The sequence below is a fragment of the Haliotis cracherodii genome, unplaced genomic scaffold (genome assembly GCF_022045235.1).
Source record: "Haliotis cracherodii isolate W230 unplaced genomic scaffold, xgHalCrac1.p SCAF_21, whole genome shotgun sequence".
NCBI classification, from domain to species: domain Eukaryota; kingdom Metazoa; phylum Mollusca; class Gastropoda; order Lepetellida; family Haliotidae; genus Haliotis; species Haliotis cracherodii.
This window is the reverse complement of record NW_027266277.1, coordinates 8247407-8269975: the sequence shown is the minus strand read 5'-3', so window position 1 is coordinate 8269975 and position 22569 is coordinate 8247407. Positions and strand designations below refer to the sequence as shown.

Below are 22569 nucleotides of genomic sequence, written 5' to 3'. Positions count from 1 at the left end.
TAACACTGTCTGAAACACATTCAGCTTGTAACCCCAACAGTTTGTGTACTATCAGTCTGTAGCACTGTCAGTCTGTGACCATATCAAGTTGTAGCAGAACCATAATATGCTATAAAGCAGTGCCGTGAATACCGCTACTACATCCGAGGTGTTACATACTTACATGGAGCCCATCCCCACCCACCTTCAACTTTACAGCTGCGGCACACACACCCTCCGAGCGTGGTGAAGAAACCATTCATTGTGCCCCCCGAGGGACAGTCCAGTGACACCACGCGGAGGCTTTGCACCTGTCCTACACAACAATTGCACGTCTGGTTGATGTGGGGTGTGGGGGTAGAGGCTGTGGATGATGACATGTTGGTAGCCGCCAGGACGAGGAGGGGGGTAAACTCGCTGCGCCCACATGATCCCATGCAGTAAGTAATCTTGACCGGCTGTGACGTCTTGCAACCGTACACACTGTCATACAGGTACTCCTTGCGAATGTGCAACGCGCACTTGGGTTCAAACGGTAACTCCTCGCCTAGAAGAGTAAGTGGAAACATTGCGTAACACAGACGTATTTACACCATTCACTTTCTGGATAAAGAATTCTGCCTGGATTTAAGACAGTGCTGGTTAAGAAGACAATCATCATCATCATCATCATCATCCGGGTTACACCGGGTTTATGGTTTTGGTGATCAGTGTTTTCTTCGATCATCAATATAAACTTCTTCTTTTTCAAGATGACGCGTCGCGGTTTAACTGAAATACTGTTAAAAGTGGCGTCAAACCACACTTTCTCACTGGAATGTGTAAGGAACGTGGTTGGCCAAGCACTGTAATGCGTCGTAATTCGTTGTACATAGTTGCGTCCCTTAGGCGATCTAGGATGCATTGATCATGGGTTAGAATCCCAGATTTGCCAGAGTTATGATCCTTGGTTTGTCAGCACCAGACTTGTGCTCGTCGGGGTCAAGTGGAAACATTAGGCTTACTTGGAATTACTGAAATACAGTTTAGATCAGTGTAAAATACAACTTACTCTCTGGAATCAATGAATGCATATCAATCTTCGAATAAATGTCTATTCAACGAGCCTATATAAGACACCGTTATACACAGCGTCTCCCTAGGGGATCCTGGAATAGCCTTGTAGCAACAACCTCCTTGCAACATCAGGAAAAGAGACAGCCTACTGAGCAGCAGGCGCTATGTGTGCCCTCAGGATATGAACATATACTAAAGGTTTCATTTAACAATGCAGCATCAATAACATAACGCAATTATGATCAAACCTGCTTCAGTATATATGTGTATTCAAGCGTGTGTATGTCTGTGTAACGCACCTTCCCGTATAACATCTAGCTTAGCTGTGAGCTGGCGACTAGACATCTTGTTTTTGATAGTGCACGTGTATAAACCAACGTCATCCTTAGTAACTCTGTCCAGCACAAACATCTCGGCCCGTCTACTGGTACTGGGTTTCTGAAATAGGACACATTAAAGCCCTGATTACAACAAGGTCACACCAATAACACATTATTCTACACGTTCATTTTAGAAAATTATTTAGGTATAATTACTAACATTCATATTGAGATATCCTTAAGTACACTCAAGACTATGGAAAACAATCTTTGATTCTCCACCATTTGTAGTCAAAAGCCAAGAACACTGGCACGTTTATAAATCGCCACTGTTGCTGTTGCTTATTAATAAATCGGTACAGTTGTTTGTTTATATATCGCCACTGTTGCTTATTAATAAATCGGTACAGTTGTTTGTTTATATATCGCCACTGTTGCTTGTTAATAAATCGGTACAGTTGTTTGTTTATATATCGCCACTGTTGCTTGTTAATAAATCGGTACAGTTGTTTGTTTATATATCACCACTGTTGCTTGTTAATAAATCGGTACAGTTGTTTGTTTATATATCGCCACTGTTGCTTGTTAATAAATCGGTACAGTTGTTTGTTTATATATCGCCACTGTTGCTTGTTAATAAATCGGTACAGTTGTTTGTTTATATATCGCCACTGTTGCTTATTAATAAATCGGTACAGTTGTTTGTTTATATATCGTCGCTGTTGCTTATTTAAAAATCGGTACAGTTGTTTGTTTATATATCGCCACTGTTGCTTGTTAATGAATCGGTACAGTTGTTTGTTTATATATCGCCACTGTTGCTTGTTAATAAATCGGTACAGTTGTTTGTTTATATATCGCCACTGTTGCTTGTTAATAAATCGGTACAGTTGTTTGTTTATATATCGCCACTGTTGCTTGTTAATAAATCGGTACAGTTGTTTGTTTATATATCGCCACTGTTGCTTGTTAATAAATCGGTACAGTTGTTTGTTTATATATCGTCGCTGTTGCTTATTTATAAATCGGTACAGTTGTTTGTTTATATATCGCCACTGTTGCTTATTAATAAATCGGTACAGTTGTTTGTTTATATATCACCACTGTTGCTTGTTAATAAATCGGTACTGTTGTTTGTTTATATATCGTCGCTGTTGCTTATTTATAAATCGGTACAGTTGTTTGTTTATATATCGCCACTGTTGCTTATTAATATATCGGTACAGTTGTTTGTTTATATATCGCCACTGTTGCTTGTTAATAAATCGGTACAGTTGTTTGTTTATATATCACCACTGTTGCTTGTTAATAAATCGGTACAGTTGTTTGTTTATATATCGCCACTGTTGCTTGTTAATAAATCGGTACAGTTGTTTGTTTATATATCGCCACTGTTGCTTGTTAATAAATCGGTACAGTTGTTTGTTTATATATCACCACTGTTGCTTGTTAATAAATCGGTACAGTTGTTTGTTTATATATCGCCACTGTTGCTTGTTAATAAATCGGTACAGTTGTTTGTTTATATATCGCCACTGTTGCTTGTTAATAAATCGGTACAGTTGTTTGTTTATATATCACCACTGTTGCTTATTAATAAATCGGTACAGTTGTTTGTTTATATATCGTCGCTGTTGCTTATTTAAAAATCGGTACAGTTGTTTGTTTATATATCGCCACTGTTGCTTGTTAATGAATCGGTACAGTTGTTTGTTTATATATCGCCACTGTTGCTTGTTAATAAATCGGTACAGTTGTTTGTTTATATATCGCCACTGTTGCTTGTTAATAAATCGGTACAGTTGTTTGTTTATATATCGCCACTGTTGCTTGTTAATAAATCGGTACAGTTGTTTGTTTATATATCGCCACTGTTGCTTGTTAATAAATCGGTACAGTTGTTTGTTTATATATCGTCGCTGTTGCTTATTTATAAATCGGTACAGTTGTTTGTTTATATATCGCCACTGTTGCTTATTAATAAATCGGTACAGTTGTTTGTTTATATATCACCACTGTTGCTTGTTAATAAATCGGTACTGTTGTTTGTTTATATATCGTCGCTGTTGCTTATTTATAAATCGGTACAGTTGTTTGTTTATATATCGCCACTGTTGCTTATTAATATATCGGTACAGTTGTTTGTTTATATATCGCCACTGTTGCTTATTTATAAATCGGTACAGTTGTTTGTTTATATATCGCCACTGTTGCTTGTTAATAAATCGGTACAGTTGTTTGTTTATATATCGCCACTGTTGCTTATTTATAAATCGGTACTGTTGTTTGTTTATATATCGCCACTGTTGCTTGTTAATAAATCGGTACAGTTGTTTGTTTATATATCGCCACTGTTGCTTATTAATAAATCGGTACTGTTGTTTGTTTATATATCGTCGCTGTTGCTTATTTATAAATCGGTACAGTTGTTTGTTTATATATCGCCACTGTTGCTTATTAATATATCGGTACAGTTGTTTGTTTATAAATCGCCAATGTTGCTTGTTTATAAATCGTCACTGTTGCTCATTACAAATTCGGCACTGTTGTTTGTTCATAAATGGTCACTGTTGCTTGTGTATAAACCACCACTGTTGTTTGTTTCTATATCGACCCTGTAGCGTATTGTCTGCATAGTGAAGCGTACCTGCAGGATGTCCACACGTGGACTGTTCCCCTTCTTCCGCGACCACTCAATAGTTGGCCTGGGGAAGCTGTCGGTGCTGCAGCCGAACACCACGGTGTCTCCTATCTTAGCGGTCTGGTTTCTCGGTCTTTCCTTGACTGTGATCTCGGACATATCGTGAGTAGATCCTGCAACACACAACCATCCCACGTATTCAGGTTACATTGTATATATGTTAAACAGGTAAGGGAGCGATATGGCACAAGGAATCCAAATGCAGAACTATTGCAGAGATGATGTTCTTAATCAAATAAAGTTGTAATAGATGAGAAAGAGTTAAAGGGTTTGCCCAGTACCCACCAACAGTCCTACAAACTAAATTGGAAGAGATACCTTGTGATGGATCTCTTGGTAATGATTAACAATAAGTGTTCACCTAATACCCTCAGCGTGAACGTCCTGTTGAGAGATCCGAGTGTGTTGTAGACGGTGCATGTGTATTGTCCGGAGTCCGCCATCTGAAGCGAGTTGATGGTCAGACGGTACGACCTGCGCCGGAACTGTAACACACGCAGTGTAAGGGCTTAATGACAAATACAGTTTACGAATTACGAATTTTGTATGTATGTATGTATGTATGTATGTATGTATGTATGTATGTATGTATGTATGTATGTATGTATGTATGTATGTTTTTGAGGAGTTTCATAGCGACATACAGAATGGCGATAACCGATCTGTACGCAGCTGAAGCGCGAAAACCCACACAATCTGTACGCAGCTGAAGCGCGAAAACCCACACAATCTGTACGCAGCAGAAGCGCGAAAACCCACACAATCTGTATGCAGCAGAAGGGCGAAAACCCACACAATCTGTACGCAGCAAAAGGGCGATAACACACATGTACACCGTCTGTATGCAGAAGAAGGGAGATAAACCTAATGAACACTATCTGTACGCAGCAGCAGAGCGAAAACCCACATGTACACCGTCTGTACTTGGCAGAAGGGGCATGACCCACATGTACACCTCATCTATTTGGCAGGAGGGAGATATCCCACATGTACATTGTCTCGATTTTGGCAGATGGGAGATGACCCACATACACACCGTCTCTACTTGGCAGAAGGGGGTTGACCCACATGTACACCGTCTGTACTTGGCAGAAGGGGGATAACCCACATGTACACCGTCTGTACTTGGCAGAAGGGGGATAACCCATATGTACACCGTCTGTACTTGGCAGAAGGGGGATAACCCACATGTACACCGTCTGTACTTGGCAGAAGGGGGATAACCCACATGTACACCGTCTGTACTTGGCAGAAGGGGAATGACCCACATGTACACAATCTGTACGTAGCAGAAGGGGGTGACCCACATGTACACCATCTGTACGTGGCAGAAGGGGAATGACCCACATGTACACCATCTGTACTTGGCAGAAGGGGGATAACCCACATGTTCACCATCTGTACTTGGCAGAAGGGGGATAACCCACATGTTCACCGTCTGTACTTGGTAGAAGGGGGATGACCCACGTGTACACTGTCTGTACTTGGCAGAAGGGGAATGACCCACATGTACACCATCTTTACGTGGCAGAAGGGGGATGACCCACATGTACACCATCTGTACTTGGCAGAAGGGGGATAACACTCATGTACACCATCTGTACTTGGCAGAAGGGGAATGACCCATATGTACACCATCTGTACTTGGCAGAAGGGGAATGACCCATATGTACACCATCTGTACTTGGCAGAAGGGGAATGACCCACATGTACACCATCTGTACGTGGCAGAAGGGGAATGACCCACATGTTCACCGTCTGTACTTGGCAGAAGGGGGATGACCCACATGTACACCGTCTGTACGTAGCAGAAGGGGGAAAACCCACATGTTCACCATCTCTACTTGGCAGAAGGGCCATAACACACATGTTCACCGTCTCTACTTGGCAGAAGGGAGATGACCCACATGTATACCGTCTCTACTTGGCAGAAGGGAGATAACCCACATGTTCACCGTCTCTACTAGACAGAAGGGAGATAACCAACATGTTCACCGTCTTTATTTGGCAGAAGGGAGATGACCCACATGTACACCGTCTCTATTTGGCAGGAGGGAGATAACCCACATGTTCACAGTCTCTACTTGGTAGAAGGGGGATGACCCACATGTACACCTTCGGTACATAGCAGAAGGGAGATAACCCACATGTACTACGCCTGTACTTGGCAGAAGGGCCATAACACACATGTACACCATCTGTACGTAGCAGAAGGGAGATAACCCACATGTACTACGCCTGTACTTGGCAGAAGGGAGATAACCCAAAGGTACACCGTCTCTACTTGGTAGAATGGAGATGACCCACATGTTCACCATCTGTTCGCAGAAGGAGGGAGATGACCAACATACACACCAACTGTACGCAGCAGAAGAGACACAACCCAGATGTACAGCGTATCTACTTGGCAGAAGGGATATAACCCACATGTACACCATATGTGCTCAGCAGAAAGGAGATAACCCATATGTACACCGTCTCTATTTGGCAGGAGGGAAAAAACCCACATGTACATCGTATCTACTTGGCAGAAGGGGGATAACCCACATGTATATCGTATCTACTCGGCAGAAGGGGGATAACCCACATGTACATCGTATCTACTTGGCAGATGGAAGATAACCCACATGTTCACCGTCTCTATTTGGCAGAAGGGAGATAACCCACATGTATACCATCTCTACTTGGCAGAAGGGCCATAACCCATATGTTCACCGTCTCTATTTGGCAGAAGGGCCATAACCCACATGTTCACCGTCTGTACTTGGCAGAAGGGGGATGACCCAGATGTACACCTTCTTTATTTGGCAGAAGGGAGATAACCCACATGTACACCGTCTCTATTTAGCAGAAGGGCCATAACCCACATGTTCACCGTCTCTACTTGGCAGAAGGGCCATAACACACATGTTCACCGTCTTTATTTGGCAGAAGGGAGATGACCCAGATGTACACCGTCTCTATTTGGCAGGAGGGAGATCACTCACATGTACACCGTCTCTATTTGGCAGAAGGGCCATAACCCACATGTTCACCGTCTCAACTTGGCAGAAGGGCCATAACAACATGTTCACCGTCGTCTCTATTTGGCAGAAGGGAGATGACCCAGATGTACACCGTCTCTATTTGGCAGGAGGGATATAACCCATATGTACATCGTCTCGATTTTGGCAGATGGGAGATGACCCACATGTACACCGCCTCTACTTGGCAGATGGGAGACAACCCACATGTATACGGCCTCTACTTGGCAGAAGGGGGATAACCCACATGTTCACCGTCTCTACTAGGCAGAAGGGAGATAACCCACATGTACACCGTCTCTATTTGGCAGAAGGCAGATAACCCACATGTACACCGTCTCTACTTGGCAGAAGGGAGATAACACACATGTTCACCGTCTCTACTAGACAGAAGGGAGATAACCAACATGTTCACCGTCTTTATTTGGCAGGAGGGAGATAACCCACATGTTCACAGTCTCTACTTGGTAGAAGGGGGATGACCCACATGTACACCTTCGGTACATAGCAGAAGGGAGCTAACCCACATGTACTACGCTTGTACTTGGCAGAAGGGCCATAACACACATGTACACCATCTGTACGTAGCAGAAGGGAGATAGCCCACATGTACTACGCCTGTACTTGGCAGAAGGGCCATAACACACATGTACACCATCTGTACGTAGCAGAAGGGAGATAGCCCACATGTACTACGCCTGTACTTGGCAGAAGGGAGATAACCCAAAGGTACACCGTCTCTACTTGGTAGAATGGAGATGACCCACATGTTCACCATCTGTTCGCAGAAGGAGGGAGATGACCAACATACACACCAACTGTACGCAGCAGAAGAGACACAACCCAGATGTACAGCGTATCTACTTGGCAGAAGGGATATAACCCACATGTACACCATATGTGCTCAGCAGAAAGGAGATAACCCATATGTACACCGTCTCTATTTGGCAGGAGGGAAAAAACCCACATGTACATCGTATCTACTTGGCAGAAGGGGGATAACCCACATGTACATCGTATCTACTCGGCAGAAGGGGGATAACCCACATGTACTTCGTATCTACTTGGCAGATGGAAGATAACCCACATGTTCACCGTCTCTACTTGGCAGAAGGGGGATAACCCACATGTACATCGTATCTACTTGGCAGAAGGGGGATAACCCACATGTACATCGTATCTACTCGGCAGAAGGGGGATAACCCACATGTACTTCGTATCTACTTGGCAGATGGAAGATAACCCACATGTTCACCGTCTCTATTTGGCAGAAGGGAGATAACCCACATGTATACCATCTCTACTTGGCAGAAAGGCCATAACCCATATGTTCACCGTCTCTATTTGGCAGGAAGGAGACAACCCACATGTACACCGTCTCCATTTTGGCAGAAGGAAGATAACACACATGTACACCGTCTCTATTTGGCAGAAAGGAGACAACCGACATGTTCACCGTCTCTACTTGGCAGAAGGGCCATAACCCACATGTACATCGTATCTACTCGGCAGAAGGGGGATAACCCACATGTACATCGTATCTACTTGGCAGATGGAAGATAACCCACATGTTCACCGTCTCTATTTGGCAGAAGGGAGATAACCCACATGTATACCATCTCTACTTGGCAGAAGGGCCATAACCCATATGTTCACCGTCTCTATTTGGCAGAAGGGCCATAACCCACATGTTCACCGTCTGTACTTGGCAGAAGGGGGATGACCCAGATGTACACCTTCTTTATTTGGCAGAAGGGAGATAACCCACATGTACACCGTCTCTATTTAGCAGAAGGGCCATAACCCACATGTTCACCGTCTCTACTTGGCAGAAGGGCCATAACACACATGTTCACCATCTTTATTTGGCAGAAGGGAGATGACCCAGATGTACACCGTCTCTATTTGGCAGGAGGGAGATCACTCACATATACACCGTCTCTATTTGGTAGAAGGGCCATAACCCACATGTTCACCGTCTCAACTTGGCAGAAGGGCCATAACAACATGTTCACCGTCGTCTCTATTTGGCAGAAGGGAGATGACCCAGATGTACACCGTCTCTATTTGGCAGGAGGGATATAACCCATATGTACATCGTCTCGATTTTGGCAGATGGGAGATGACCCACATGTACACCGCCTCTACTTGGCAGATGGGAGACAACCCACATGTATACGGCCTCTACTTGGCAGAAGGGGGATAACCCACATGTTCACCGTCTCTACTAGGCAGAAGGGAGATAACCCACATGTACACCGTCTCTATTTGGCAGAAGGCAGATAACCCACATGTACACCGTCTCTACTTGGCAGAAGGGAGATAACACACATGTTCACCGTCTCTACTAGACAGAAGGGAGATAACCAACATGTTCACCGTCTTTATTTGGCAGGAGGGAGATAACCCACATGTTCACAGTCTCTACTTGGTAGAAGGGGGATGACCCACATGTACACCTTCGGTACATAGCAGAAGGGAGCTAACCCACATGTACTACGCTTGTACTTGGCAGAAGGGCCATAACACACATGTACACCATCTGTACGTAGCAGAAGGGAGATAACCCACATGTACTACGCCTGTACTTGGCAGAAGGGAGATAACCCAAAGGTACACCGTCTCTACTTGGTAGAATGGAGATGACCCACATGTTCACCATCTGTTCGCAGAAGGAGGGAGATGACCAACATACACACCAACTGTACGCAGCAGAAGAGACACAACCCAGATGTACAGCGTATCTACTTGGCAGAAGGGATAAAACCCACATGTACACCATATGTGCTCAGCAGAAAGGAGATAACCCATATGTACACCGTCTCTATTTGGCAGGAGGGAAAAAACCCACATGTACATCGTATCTACTTGGCAGAAGGGGGATAACCCACATGTACATCGTATCTACTCGGCAGAAGGGGGATAACCCACATGTACTTCGTATCTACTTGGCAGATGGAAGATAACCCACATGTTCACCGTCTCTATTTGGCAGAAGGGAGATAACCCACATGTATACCATCTCTACTTGGCAGAAAGGCCATAACCCATATGTTCACCGTCTCTATTTGGCAGGAAGGAGACAACCCACATGTACACCGTCTCCATTTTGGCAGAAGGAAGATAACACACATGTACACCGTCTCTATTTGGCAGAAAGGAGACAACCGACATGTTCACCGTCTCTACTTGGCAGAAGGGCCATAACCCACATGTACATCGTATCTACTCGGCAGAAGGGGGATAACCCACATGTACATCGTATCTACTTGGCAGATGGAAGATAACCCACATGTTCACCGTCTCTATTTGGCAGAATGGAGATAACCCACATGTATACCATCTCTACTTGGCAGAAGGGCCATAACCCATATGTTCACCGTCTCTATTTGGCAGAAGGGCCATAACCCACATGTTCACCGTCTGTACTTGGCAGAAGGGGGATGACCCAGATGTACACCTTCTTTATTTGGCAGAAGGGAGATAACCCACATGTACACTGTCTCTATTTAGCAGAAGGGCCATAACCCACATGTTCACCGTCTCTACTTGGCAGAAGGGCCATAACACACATGTTCACCATCTTTATTTGGCAGAAGGGAGATGACCCAGATGTACACCGTCTCTATTTGGCAGGAGGGAGATCACTCACATATACACCGTCTCTATTTGGTAGAAGGGCCATAACCCACATGTTCACCGTCTCAACTTGGCAGAAGGGCTATAACAACATGTTCACCGTCGTCTCTATTTGGCAGAAGGGAGATGACCCAGATGTACACCGTCTCTATTTGGCAGGAGGGATATAACCCATATGTACATCGTCTCGATTTTGGCAGATGGGAGATGACCCACATGTACACCGCCTCTACTTGGCAGATGGGAGACAACCCACATGTATACGGCCTCTACTTGGCAGAAGGGGGATAACCCACATGTCAACCGTCTCTACTAGGCAGAAGGGAGATAACCCACATGTACACCGTCTCTGTTTGGCAGAAGGCAGATAACCCACATGTACACCGTCTCTACTTGGCAGAAGGGAGATAACACACATGTTCACCGTCTCTACTAGACAGAAGGGAGATAACCAACATGTTCACCGTCTTTATTTGGCAGGAGGGAGATAACCCACATGTTCACAGTCTCTACTTGGTAGAAGGGGGATGACCCACATGTACACCTTCGGTACATAGCAGAAGGGAGCTAACCCACATGTACTACGCTTGTACTTGGCAGAAGGGCCATAACACACATGTACACCATCTGTACGTAGCAGAAGGGAGATAGCCCACATGTACTACGCCTGTACTTGGCAGAAGGGCCATAACACACATGTACACCATCTGTACGTAGCAGAAGGGAGATAGCCCACACGTACTACGCCTGTACTTGGCAGAAGGGAGATAACCCAAAGGTACACCGTCTCTACTTGGTAGAATGGAGATGACCCACATGTTCACCATCTGTTCGCAGAAGGAGGGAGATGACCAACATACACACCAACTGTACGCAGCAGAAGAGACACAACCCAGATGTACAGCGTATCTACTTGGCAGAAGGGATATAACCCACATGTACACCATATGTGCTCAGCAGAAAGGAGATAACCCATATGTACACCGTCTCTATTTGGCAGGAGGGAAAAAACCCACATGTACATCGTATCTACTTGGCAGAAGGGGGATAACCCACATGTACATCGTATCTACTCGGCAGAAGGGGGATAACCCACATGTACATCGTATCTACTTGGCAGATGGAAGATAACCCACATGTTCACCGTCTCTATTTGGCAGAAGGGAGATAACCCACATGTATACCATCTCTACTTGGCAGAAGGGCCATAACCCATATGTTCACCGTCTCTATTTGGCAGAAGGGCCATAACCCACATGTTCACCGTCTGTACTTGGCCGAAGGGGGATGACCCAGATGTACACCTTCTTTATTTGGCAGAAGGGAGATAACCCACATGTACACCGTCTCTATTTAGCAGAAGGGCCATAACCCACATGTTCACCGTCTCTACTTGGCAGAAGGGCCATAACACACATGTTCACCGTCTTTATTTGGCAGAAGGGAGATGACCCAGATGTACACCGTCTCTATTTGGCAGGAGGGAGATCACTCACATGTACACCGTCTCTATTTGGCAGAAGGGCCATAACCCACATGTTCACCGTCTCAACTTGGCAGAAGGGCCATAACAACATGTTCACCGTCGTCTCTATTTGGCAGAAGGGAGATGACCCAGATGTACACCGTCTCTATTTGGCAGGAGGGATATAACCCACATGTACATCGTCTCGATTTTGGCAGATGGGAGATAACCCACATGTTCACCGTCTCTACTAGGCAGAAGGGAGATAACCCACATGTACACCGTCTCTATTTGGCAGAAGGCAGATAACCCACATGTACATCGTCTCTACTTGGCAGAAGGGAGATAACACACATGTTCACCGTCTCTACTAGACAGAAGGGAGATAACCAACATGTTCACCGTCTTTATTTGGCAGAAGGGAGATAACCCACAGGTCCACCGTCTCTACTTGGTAGAAAGGAGATGACCCAGATCTACACCGTCTCTATTTGGCAGAAGGGAGATAACCCACATGTTCACCGTCTCTATTTAGCAGAAGGGCCATAACCCACATGTTCACCGTCTCTACTTGGCTGAAGGGCCATAACACACATGTTCACCGTCGTCTCTATTTGGCAGAAGGGAGATGACCCAGATGTACACCGTCTCTATTTGGCAGGAAGGAGACAACCCACATGTACACCGTCTCGATTTTGGCAGAAGGAAGATAACCCACATGTACACCGTCTCTATTTGGCAGAAGGGAGACAACCGACATGTTCACCGTCACTACTTGGCAGAAGGAAGATAACCCAAATGTTCACCGTCTCTACTTGGCTGAAGGGAGATGACCCAGATGTACACCGTCTCTATTTGGCAAAAGGGAGACAAACCACATGTACACCGCATCTATTTCGCAGAAGGAAGACACCCTCCATGTACACCGTCTCTACTTGGCAGTAGGGCCATAACCCACATGTTCACCGTCTCTACTTGGCAGAAGGGCCATAACACACATGTCCACCGTCTCTACTAGGGAGAAGGGAGACAACCCACATGTACACCGTCTCTATTTAGCAGAAGGGCCATAACCCACATGTTCACCGTCTCAACTTGGCAGAAGGGCCATAACACACATGTTCACCGTCGTCTCTATTTGGCAGAAGGGAGATGACCCAGATGTACACCGTCTCTATTTGGTAGGAGGGAGATAACCCACATGTACATCGTCTCGAATTTGGCAGAAGGGAGATGACCCACATGTACACCGCCTCTACTAGGCAGAAGGGAGATGACCCACATGTACACCGCCTCTACTAGGCAGAAGGGAGATGACCCACATGTACACCGCCTCTACTAGGCAGAAGGGAGATGACCCACATGTACACCGTCTCTACTAGGCAGAAGGGAGATGACCCACATGTACACCGCCTCTACTAGGCAGAAGGGAGATGACCCACATGTACACCGTCTCTACTTGGCAGTAGGGGGATAACCCACATGTACACCGTCTCTATTTGGCAGAAGGGAGACAACCCACATATACACCGTCACTATTTGGCAGAAGGGGGATAACCCACATGTACACCGTCTCGATTTGGCAGAAGGGAGACAACCCACATGTACACTATCTGTACGCAGCAGAAGAGAGGTAACCAACACGTACACCATCTGTACGCAGCAGAAGGGAGCTAGCCCACACGTACACTATCTGTACGCAGCAGAAGAGAGCTAGCCCTCACGTACACCATCTGTACGCAGCAGAAGGGAGCTAGCCAATACGTACACTATCTGTACGCAGCAGAAGAGAGGCAACCAACACGTACACCATCTGTACGCAGCAGAAGGGAACTAGCCCACACGTACACTATCTGTACGCAGCGGAAGAGAGGTAACCAACACGTACATCATCTGTACGCAGCAGAAGAGAGCTAGCGCACACGTACACTATCAGTACGCAGCAGAAGGGAGCTAGCCTACACGTACACTATCTGTACGCACCAGAAGAGAGGTAACCAACACGTACATCATTTGTACGCAGCAGAAGAGAGGAAACCCACACGTACACCATCTGTACGCAGCAGAAGAGAGATAGCGAACACGTACACCATCTGTACGCAGCAGAAGGGAAATAGCCCACATGTACACCGTCTGTACGCAGCAGAAGGGAGCTAGCTCACACGTACACTATCTGTACGCAGCAGAAGAGAGGTAACCAACACGTAAACCATCTGTACGCAGCAGAAGGGAAATAGCCCACACGTACACTATATGTACGCAGCAGAAGAGAGGTAACCAACACGTACACCATCTGTACGCAGCAGAAGAGAGGTAACCAACACGTACACCATCTGTACGCAGCAGAAGAGAGCTAGCCCACATGTACACCATCTGTACGCAGCAGAAGGGAGCTAGCCCACACGTACAACATCTGTACGCAGCAGAAGAGAGGTAACCAACATGTACACCATCTGTACGCAGCAGAAGGGAAATAGCCCACACGTACACTATATGTACGCAGCAGAAGAGAGGTAACCAACACGTACACCATCTGTACGCAGCAGAAGAGAGGTAACCAACACGTACAACATCGGTACGCAGCAGAAGAGAGGTAACCAACACGTAAACCATCTCTACGCAGCAGAAGGGAACTAGCCCACACGTAGACCATCTGTACGCAGCAGAAGAGAGGTAACCATCACGTACACCATCTGTACGCAGCAGAAGAGAGCTAGCCCACATGTACACCATCTGTACGCAGCAGAAGGGAGCTAGCCCACACGTACATCATCTGTACGCAGCAAAAGAGAAGTAACCAACACGTACACCATCTGTACGCAGCAGAAGAGAGGTAACCAACACGTACACCATCTGTACGCAGCAGAAGGGAAATAGCCCACACGTACACTATCTGTACGCAGCAGAAGAGAGGTAACCAACACGTACAACATCTGAACGCAGCAGAAGGGAAATAGCCCACACGTACACTATCTGTACGCACCAGAAGAGAGATAGCCCACATGTACACCATCTGTACGCGGCAGAAGAGAGCTAGCCCACACGTACACTATCTGTACGCAGCAGAAGAGAGGTAACCAACATGTACACCATCTGTACGCAGCAGAAGGGAAATAGCCCACACGTACACTATCTGTACGCAGCAGAAGAGAGGTAACCAACACGTACACCATCTGTACGCAGCAGAAGAGAGCTAGCCCACATGTACACCATCTGTACGCAGCAGAAGGGAGCTAGCCCACACGTACAACATCTGTACGCAGCAGAAGAGAGGTAACCAACATGTACACCATCTGTACGCAGCAGAAGGGAAATAGCCCACACGTACACTATATGTACGCAGCAGAAGAGAGGTAACCAACACGTACACCATCTGTACGCAGCAGAAGAGAGGTAACCAACACGTACAACATCGGTACGCAGCAGAAGAGAGGTAACCAACACGTAAACCATCTCTACGCAGCAGAAGGGAACTAGCCCACACGTAGACCATCTGTACGCAGCAGAAGAGAGGTAACCATCACGTACACCATCTGTACGCAGCAGAAGAGAGCTAGCCCACATGTACACCATCTGTACGCAGCAGAAGGGAGCTAGCCCACACGTACATCATCTGTACGCAGCAAAAGAGAAGTAACCAACACGTACACCATCTGTACGCAGCAGAAGAGAGGTAACCAACACGTACACCATCTGTACGCAGCAGAAGGGAAATAGCCCACACGTACACTATCTGTACGCAGCAGAAGAGAGGTAACCAACACGTACAACATCTGAACGCAGCAGAAGGGAAATAGCCCACACGTACACTATCTGTACGCACCAGAAGAGAGATAGCCCACATGTACACCATCTGTACGCGGCAGAAGAGAGCTAGCCTACACGTACACTATCTGTACGCAGCAGAAGAGAGGTAACCAACATGTACACCATCTGTACGCAGCAGAAGGGAAATAGCCCACACGTACACTATCTGTACGCAGCAGAAGAGAGGTAACCAACACGTACACCATCTGTACGCAGCAGAAGAGAGCTAGCCCACATGTACACCATCTGTACGCAGCAGAAGGGAGCTAGCCCACACGTACAACATCTGTACGCAGCAGAAGAGAGGTAACCAACATGTACACCATCTGTACGCAGCAGAAGGGAAATAGCCCACACGTACACTATATGTACGCAGCAGAAGAGAGGTAACCAACACGTACACCATCTGTACGCAGCAGAAGAGAGGTAACCAACACGTACAACATCGGTACGCAGCAGAAGAGAGGTAACCAACACGTAAACCATCTCTACGCAGCAGAAGGGAACTAGCCCACACGTAGACCATCTGTACGCAGCAGAAGAGAGGTAACCATCACGTACACCATCTGTACGCAGCAGAAGAGAGCTAGCCCACATGTACACCATCTGTACGCAGCAGAAGGGAGCTAGCCCACACGTACATCATCTGTACGCAGCAAAAGAGAAGTAACCAACACGTACACCATCTGTACGCAGCAGAAGAGAGGTAACCAACACGTACACCATCTGTACGCAGCAGAAGGGAAATAGCCCACACGTACACTATCTGTACGCAGCAGAAGAGAGGTAACCAACACGTACAACATCTGAACGCAGCAGAAGGGAAATAGCCCACACGTACACTATCTGTACGCACCAGAAGAGAGATAGCCCACATGTACACCATCTGTACGCGGCAGAAGAGAGCTAGCCCACACGTACACTATCTGTACGCAGCAGAAGAGAGGTAACCAACATGTACACCATCTGTACGCAGCAGAAGGGAAATAGCCCACACGTACACTATCTGTACGCAGCAGAAGAGAGGTAACCAACACGTACACCATCTGTACGCAGCAGAAGAGAGCTAGCCCACATGTACACCATCTGTACGCAGCAGAAGGGAGCTAGCCCACACGTACAACATCTGTACGCAGCAGAAGAGAGGTAACCAACATGTACACCATCTGTACGCAGCAGAAGGGAAATAGCCCACACGTACACTATATGTACGCAGCAGAAGAGAGGTAACCAACACGTACACCATCTGTACGCAGCAGAAGAGAGGTAACCAACACGTACAACATCGGTACGCAGCAGAAGAGAGGTAACCAACACGTAAACCATCTCTACGCAGCAGAAGGGAACTAGCCCACACGTAGACCATCTGTACGCAGCAGAAGAGAGGTAACCATCACGTACACCATCTGTACGCAGCAGAAGAGAGCTAGCCCACATGTACACCATCTGTACGCAGCAGAAGGGAGCTAGCCCACACGTACATCATCTGTACGCAGCAAAAGAGAAGTAACCAACACGTACACCATCTGTACGCAGCAGAAGAGAGGTAACCAACACGTACACCATCTGTACGCAGCAGAAGGGAAATAGCCCACACGTACACTATCTGTACGCAGCAGAAGAGAGGTAACCAACACGTACAACATCTGAACGCAGCAGAAGGGAAATAGCCCACACGTACACTATCTGTACGCACCAGAAGAGAGATAGCCCACATGTACACCATCTGTACGCGGCAGAAGAGAGCTAGCCCACACGTACACTATCTGTACGCAGCAGAAGAGAGGTAACCAACATGTACACCATCTGTACGCAGCAGAAGGGAAATAGCCCACACGTACACTATCTGTACGCAGCAGAAGAGAGGTAACCAACACGTACACCATCTGTACGCAGCAGAAGAGAGCTAGCCCACATGTACACCATCTGTACGCAGCAGAAGGGAGCTAGCCCACACGTACAACATCTGTACGCAGCAGAAGAGAGGTAACCAACATGTACACCATCTGTACGCAGCAGAAGGGAAATAGCCCACACGTACACTATATGTACGCAGCAGAAGAGAGGTAACCAACACGTACACCATCTGTACGCAGCAGAAGAGAGGTAACCAACACGTACAACATCGGTACGCAGCAGAAGAGAGGTAACCAACACGTAAACCATCTCTACGCAGCAGAAGGGAACTAGCCCACACGTAGACCATCTGTACGCAGCAGAAGAGAGGTAACCATCACGTACACCATCTGTACGCAGCAGAAGAGAGCTAGCCCACATGTACACCATCTGTACGCAGCAGAAGGGAGCTAGCCCACACGTACATCATCTGTACGCAGCAAAAGAGAAGTAACCAACACGTACACCATCTGTACGCAGCAGAAGAGAGGTAACCAACACGTACACCATCTGTACGCAGCAGAAGGGAAATAGCCCACACGTACACTATCTGTACGCAGCAGAAGAGAGGTAACCAACACGTACAACATCTGAACGCAGCAGAAGGGAAATAGCCCACACGTACACTATCTGTACGCACCAGAAGAGAGATAGCCCACATGTACACCATCTGTACGCGGCAGAAGAGAGCTAGCCCACACGTACACTATCTGTACGCAGCAGAAGAGAGGTAACCAACATGTACACCATCTGTACGCAGCAGAAGGGAAATAGCCCACACGTACACTATCTGTACGCAGCAGAAGAGAGGTAACCAACACGTAAACCATCTGTACGCATTAAAAGGGAGATAACCACATGTACACTATCTGTACGCAGCAGAAGAGCGATAACCCACATGTACACCGACTCCAGTTGACAAAAGAGCTATTACCAACGCGTAAATCGTAAATGATGTGGATGTTATATCCACACGGCCCTTATTAGTCTTGCAAGCCATCTGGGATGAAATCAGTGGAGCCTGAAGTGACAACATATACATATAGTGACCTACCTTTTTGGATTTTTTGGTATTAAGAAGATTGCCGCTTCTGTACCACCTGTAGCGAGGTCTGGGATTAGCTCGGGCCTGACACTTTAACACCACCGTGGACAGCTCCCGCTCCACAAGTACTGTCTCCTTCATGCGACGTCGCCAGCGGGGGGGCCCTGGGTCGCCAAGATGTAGCAAATAAACAGGGAACATTATAGCCTATGTACGTTTGGTTTGATTGAAATGTAAACTACGAACAGTTTAATCTGTGTTTTTACACTAAAGGTCATTTTTTTCACGAATTACAAATATGGATGTCAAGGCCATTTCCTCCCGGCTAACGTGTCGTGGTGCAACAGAAATCATGTTCAAAGCTCACTCATGTTTTCCTTGATGCACATATTTTTAGCATAAAATACAAACAAAGCCGGACATTTTGATAATAAAAAACATTTTTTCTGTCGAGTTTACCATACGTTGTTAATAACAGTCACAGGTACACATATGCATTTTTTCAAAGCTGACTAGATTGTGTAACGATTTTCTACATAAAATATGGCCATACTCAGCTGATGGCTGTTATTGATAACCCCGTGGGGATTCCGGGTTAGAATAGGTCCCAGCAACCTATGCTGGTTGTAAGCAGAGACTTAATGGATCGGGTGTTCAGACCCGGTGACTTTGTGGATTGCGTGTCAACGTACCCCGACGGAATGCATCGTTGCTAATAATACTGGAATGTCTGCTATGTGAGGAGTTAAACAGCAAACAAATAAACAAACGAATCATTTCGGGGATCTTTTCATTACGTAAGTATGACAAGACGTTGATAAAAAAATATAAAAACATGAAATCTTTAATTCAGTTGAAATGAATTCACTGTTGTTATGCTTTTTCAAAGGTTCTAACCTAACCGTCTGTTTCAGGCTTTGGTGTTCTCCTGAATACGATAACTCCCATGACATTCAAATGTGCGTCAGTATCGTACCACGTGGGAGTTGTACTTAGACAAGTACGATTCGTTAGCAATGACATCTCGATCAACGATACCGCCAGGGTCACCTATTAGTCTACTGGCGACAAGTAAACCTAGTCTCTTCTTTCGTGTGACTTCTGGTGATAAAGCAGTAAGAGCGTCTTCTGCCTCGTGTTCCGGGTGTGTATGCGGCTGACGCATGTCTCCCCTCAGTGCCAGACATTTATCCTCAAACTGCTGTGTTTTGTGTGGTGTTTCCTTCAAACACCGTGATTGGAAATAACACACGGTACATACATGCTACACCTGATTTAAAAAAATGATAAAATCCTTCTTTGGGAGTATGTTATGAAGAATATACCGGTATCCACTTTGGGTGATTTCGTTAGTACTGACTAACATTGATAACAATTTGTTGGACATACAAACAGATTTAATATATTATTAAAATATTTCTGTTGTCTTACCAACTGATGCCTTTTCACATTTCTTCCCTCCCTTTTTTTTCCTACATTTCCCGTCGGCCCTTGCAACAAGCATCACCAGCAGGCAGCACACCAGCAGTGCGACCCTAAGGCGCATGCTCACACTTCGGGTCGTCCTTTAACCTTTGACATTAGGCTCGCCACGATGAACGCGCAACTGAAAACACAATAGCACACACATGTTATATCTGTGACATGAACACTGGCATTCGATGTAGCAGTGTACAGAATTAAACTCACCAATAAATGCAAATTTGTAAACAGGAAACTATGCTCTGGAAATAAAGTCGAAACATGTATCTATTACTCCCAAGTAACATTATTAGTGCAGTCGAAACAATCATTACAAAATTATATACGTGTGATCAGGAGATGACATATCCCCCGATCTGGTAAAATTCGGAAATGGAGTTTGGCTGCTTATCCCCAATGTTTGGCTCATTCCCATTGAATGCCTTCAGCTCAGTTCAGTGTTGTTGTTTTTAAATCACCAAAAGGCACCAGTTCACACACAACTAGACTGATCTGTATGGCACGTTTCATTTAAAATTATTTAACGGCTTTGGAGTTCTGCTCCGGAAACGAGCACTATCCTCATCGTCAGTAAATTCCAACTTGTCATGAAAACACAAAGAATGAATTAAAAAAAACCCCACCCTGATCATCAATATAGGCACAAGTTCACCACTTGACCGATGTGTATCACATGATTCAACAAGAAATATTCAGCGGATGAGGAGCTCAAGAAACGGAAAACGGACAGACCGACATGGACATACCACCCCCACCCATCCCCAAACACCACCCCGACCAAAGACGAGTAAATACTGGAAAAGTGTTTCTGATAATGATCGATCTGAATGTGTATTTCCGGCCAGCGTGCGGGTCATAATATCTTCACAGAAATCTCATTCGCAAACTTAGAAAACATGAGAAATCGCAACCTATTTCGAAAGGAACGTTCCTTTCAATTTGATATAAATAAGTACTCTATTACTTTGCAACTGGAATTCCCATAAAAACCTTCATGTAAATTTGGTCTCCTATTCAAGAGCATCATTAATGTTTAATCGGAAAGCAAAAGAGGTAAAACACGTGAAGAGGGTTGCTGTTTGGAAAGGGGTGAAAGAATTCAGCCATCCTATTAATCGTAAACGGCCGTATTCCGACGTATAGCTATTTAGAAAAGACACAAATAACCTAACTTCAAACGCGATTGCACATTCAAGTCTTATTTCTCATCCATCGAGGTGATTTTATGTTCACTGTGCCAAACACAGAAACTCACAAACACAAACATATACTCGCCAAACACAATTGTTTTTTTAGTTGGTGATATTACTTTTACCCTACACGATGATATGCGACACATTTGCTCTTCGTATGTATACATAGTGGATCTTCCCCTCAAAGTCTCTATCTATCACGAATGCATGTCGATCAGATGCTGTAGACGTCAATGACTTTCCTGTCAATGCTAGATTTTCCAGTTTTAGGCTTTTGCTGCTATCACATTTATTTTATGGTTGTCATGTATATCAACTACAAGAACGGTTTGCATTGTATGTTGTAAAGAACAGCCACAACCCCACCATTTCCTAGATGTTACAAAACTTTCCCATCAGTAACACATGCAGTACAACTTTGAAATAAAACGTCCCATGCTTCTAGCTACTTCAGTAACAAAGTTATGATCTTCAAAGTCAATTAAGAAATCCCACACCATACTAACAATACATCCTGAATGAAACTATTTACAAGTCATTTTATGAGTGAATGAAGCGGACTTTGAAGTAATCGTGAGGTATGATAGGCGTCGAGTTAATTATTGAGAGTCAATCAAAAGTAATTGGAAAATGCTTAGATTTATCACGAATTAATCTTAAGTTTTAACCCTGGTTAATAATTTTACCACTAGCGACCTTGGCCTTACACCGAGGTCACTCAAACGATGAGACGATCGAGACCCCGCCTCAGGAGTGAGACGCTATGTTATTCTAAGTTTCTACAAATCCCATATAGAATTACTTTAGTTAAGTTTTCTCATGCTTAAGTTTTTTGACGCCCAGTTCATATTAATTTACCATGACCTTCAAGATCACCGGATCAAATGTTATAACATTACCTTGGGTACACAGTGGGCTGTATATCAGGTATGAAGTTGAGAAAAACAATAGCGGGGGCGGCGA

The 22569-nt window shown here is 45.5% G+C and overlaps 1 protein-coding gene across 5 annotated transcripts in view; it reads right to left on the bottom strand.

Moving 5' to 3' along the window:
• Nucleotides 1-22569, bottom strand: part of LOC139470821 (fibroblast growth factor receptor 3-like) — a 60414-nt gene that overhangs the window by 7123 nt on the left and 30722 nt on the right. For 4 of the 5 annotated variants that reach the window (XM_071253118.1, XM_071253119.1, XM_071253120.1 and 1 more), the window contains exons 2-7: nucleotides 20363-20537; nucleotides 18941-19095; nucleotides 4418-4541; nucleotides 4003-4169; nucleotides 1335-1473; nucleotides 164-526 (exon numbers count right to left, since the gene is read on the bottom strand). In XM_071253118.1, the coding sequence (XP_071109219.1) occupies nucleotides 164-526; nucleotides 1335-1473; nucleotides 4003-4169; nucleotides 4418-4541; nucleotides 18941-19095; nucleotides 20363-20477 (1063 nt within the window). In that variant the 5' untranslated portion in view covers nucleotides 20478-20537. The remainder of the gene's footprint in view (nucleotides 1-163; nucleotides 527-1334; nucleotides 1474-4002; nucleotides 4170-4417; nucleotides 4542-18940; nucleotides 19096-20362; nucleotides 20538-22569) is intronic. The other variant, XM_071253122.1, reaches the window with a different exon arrangement.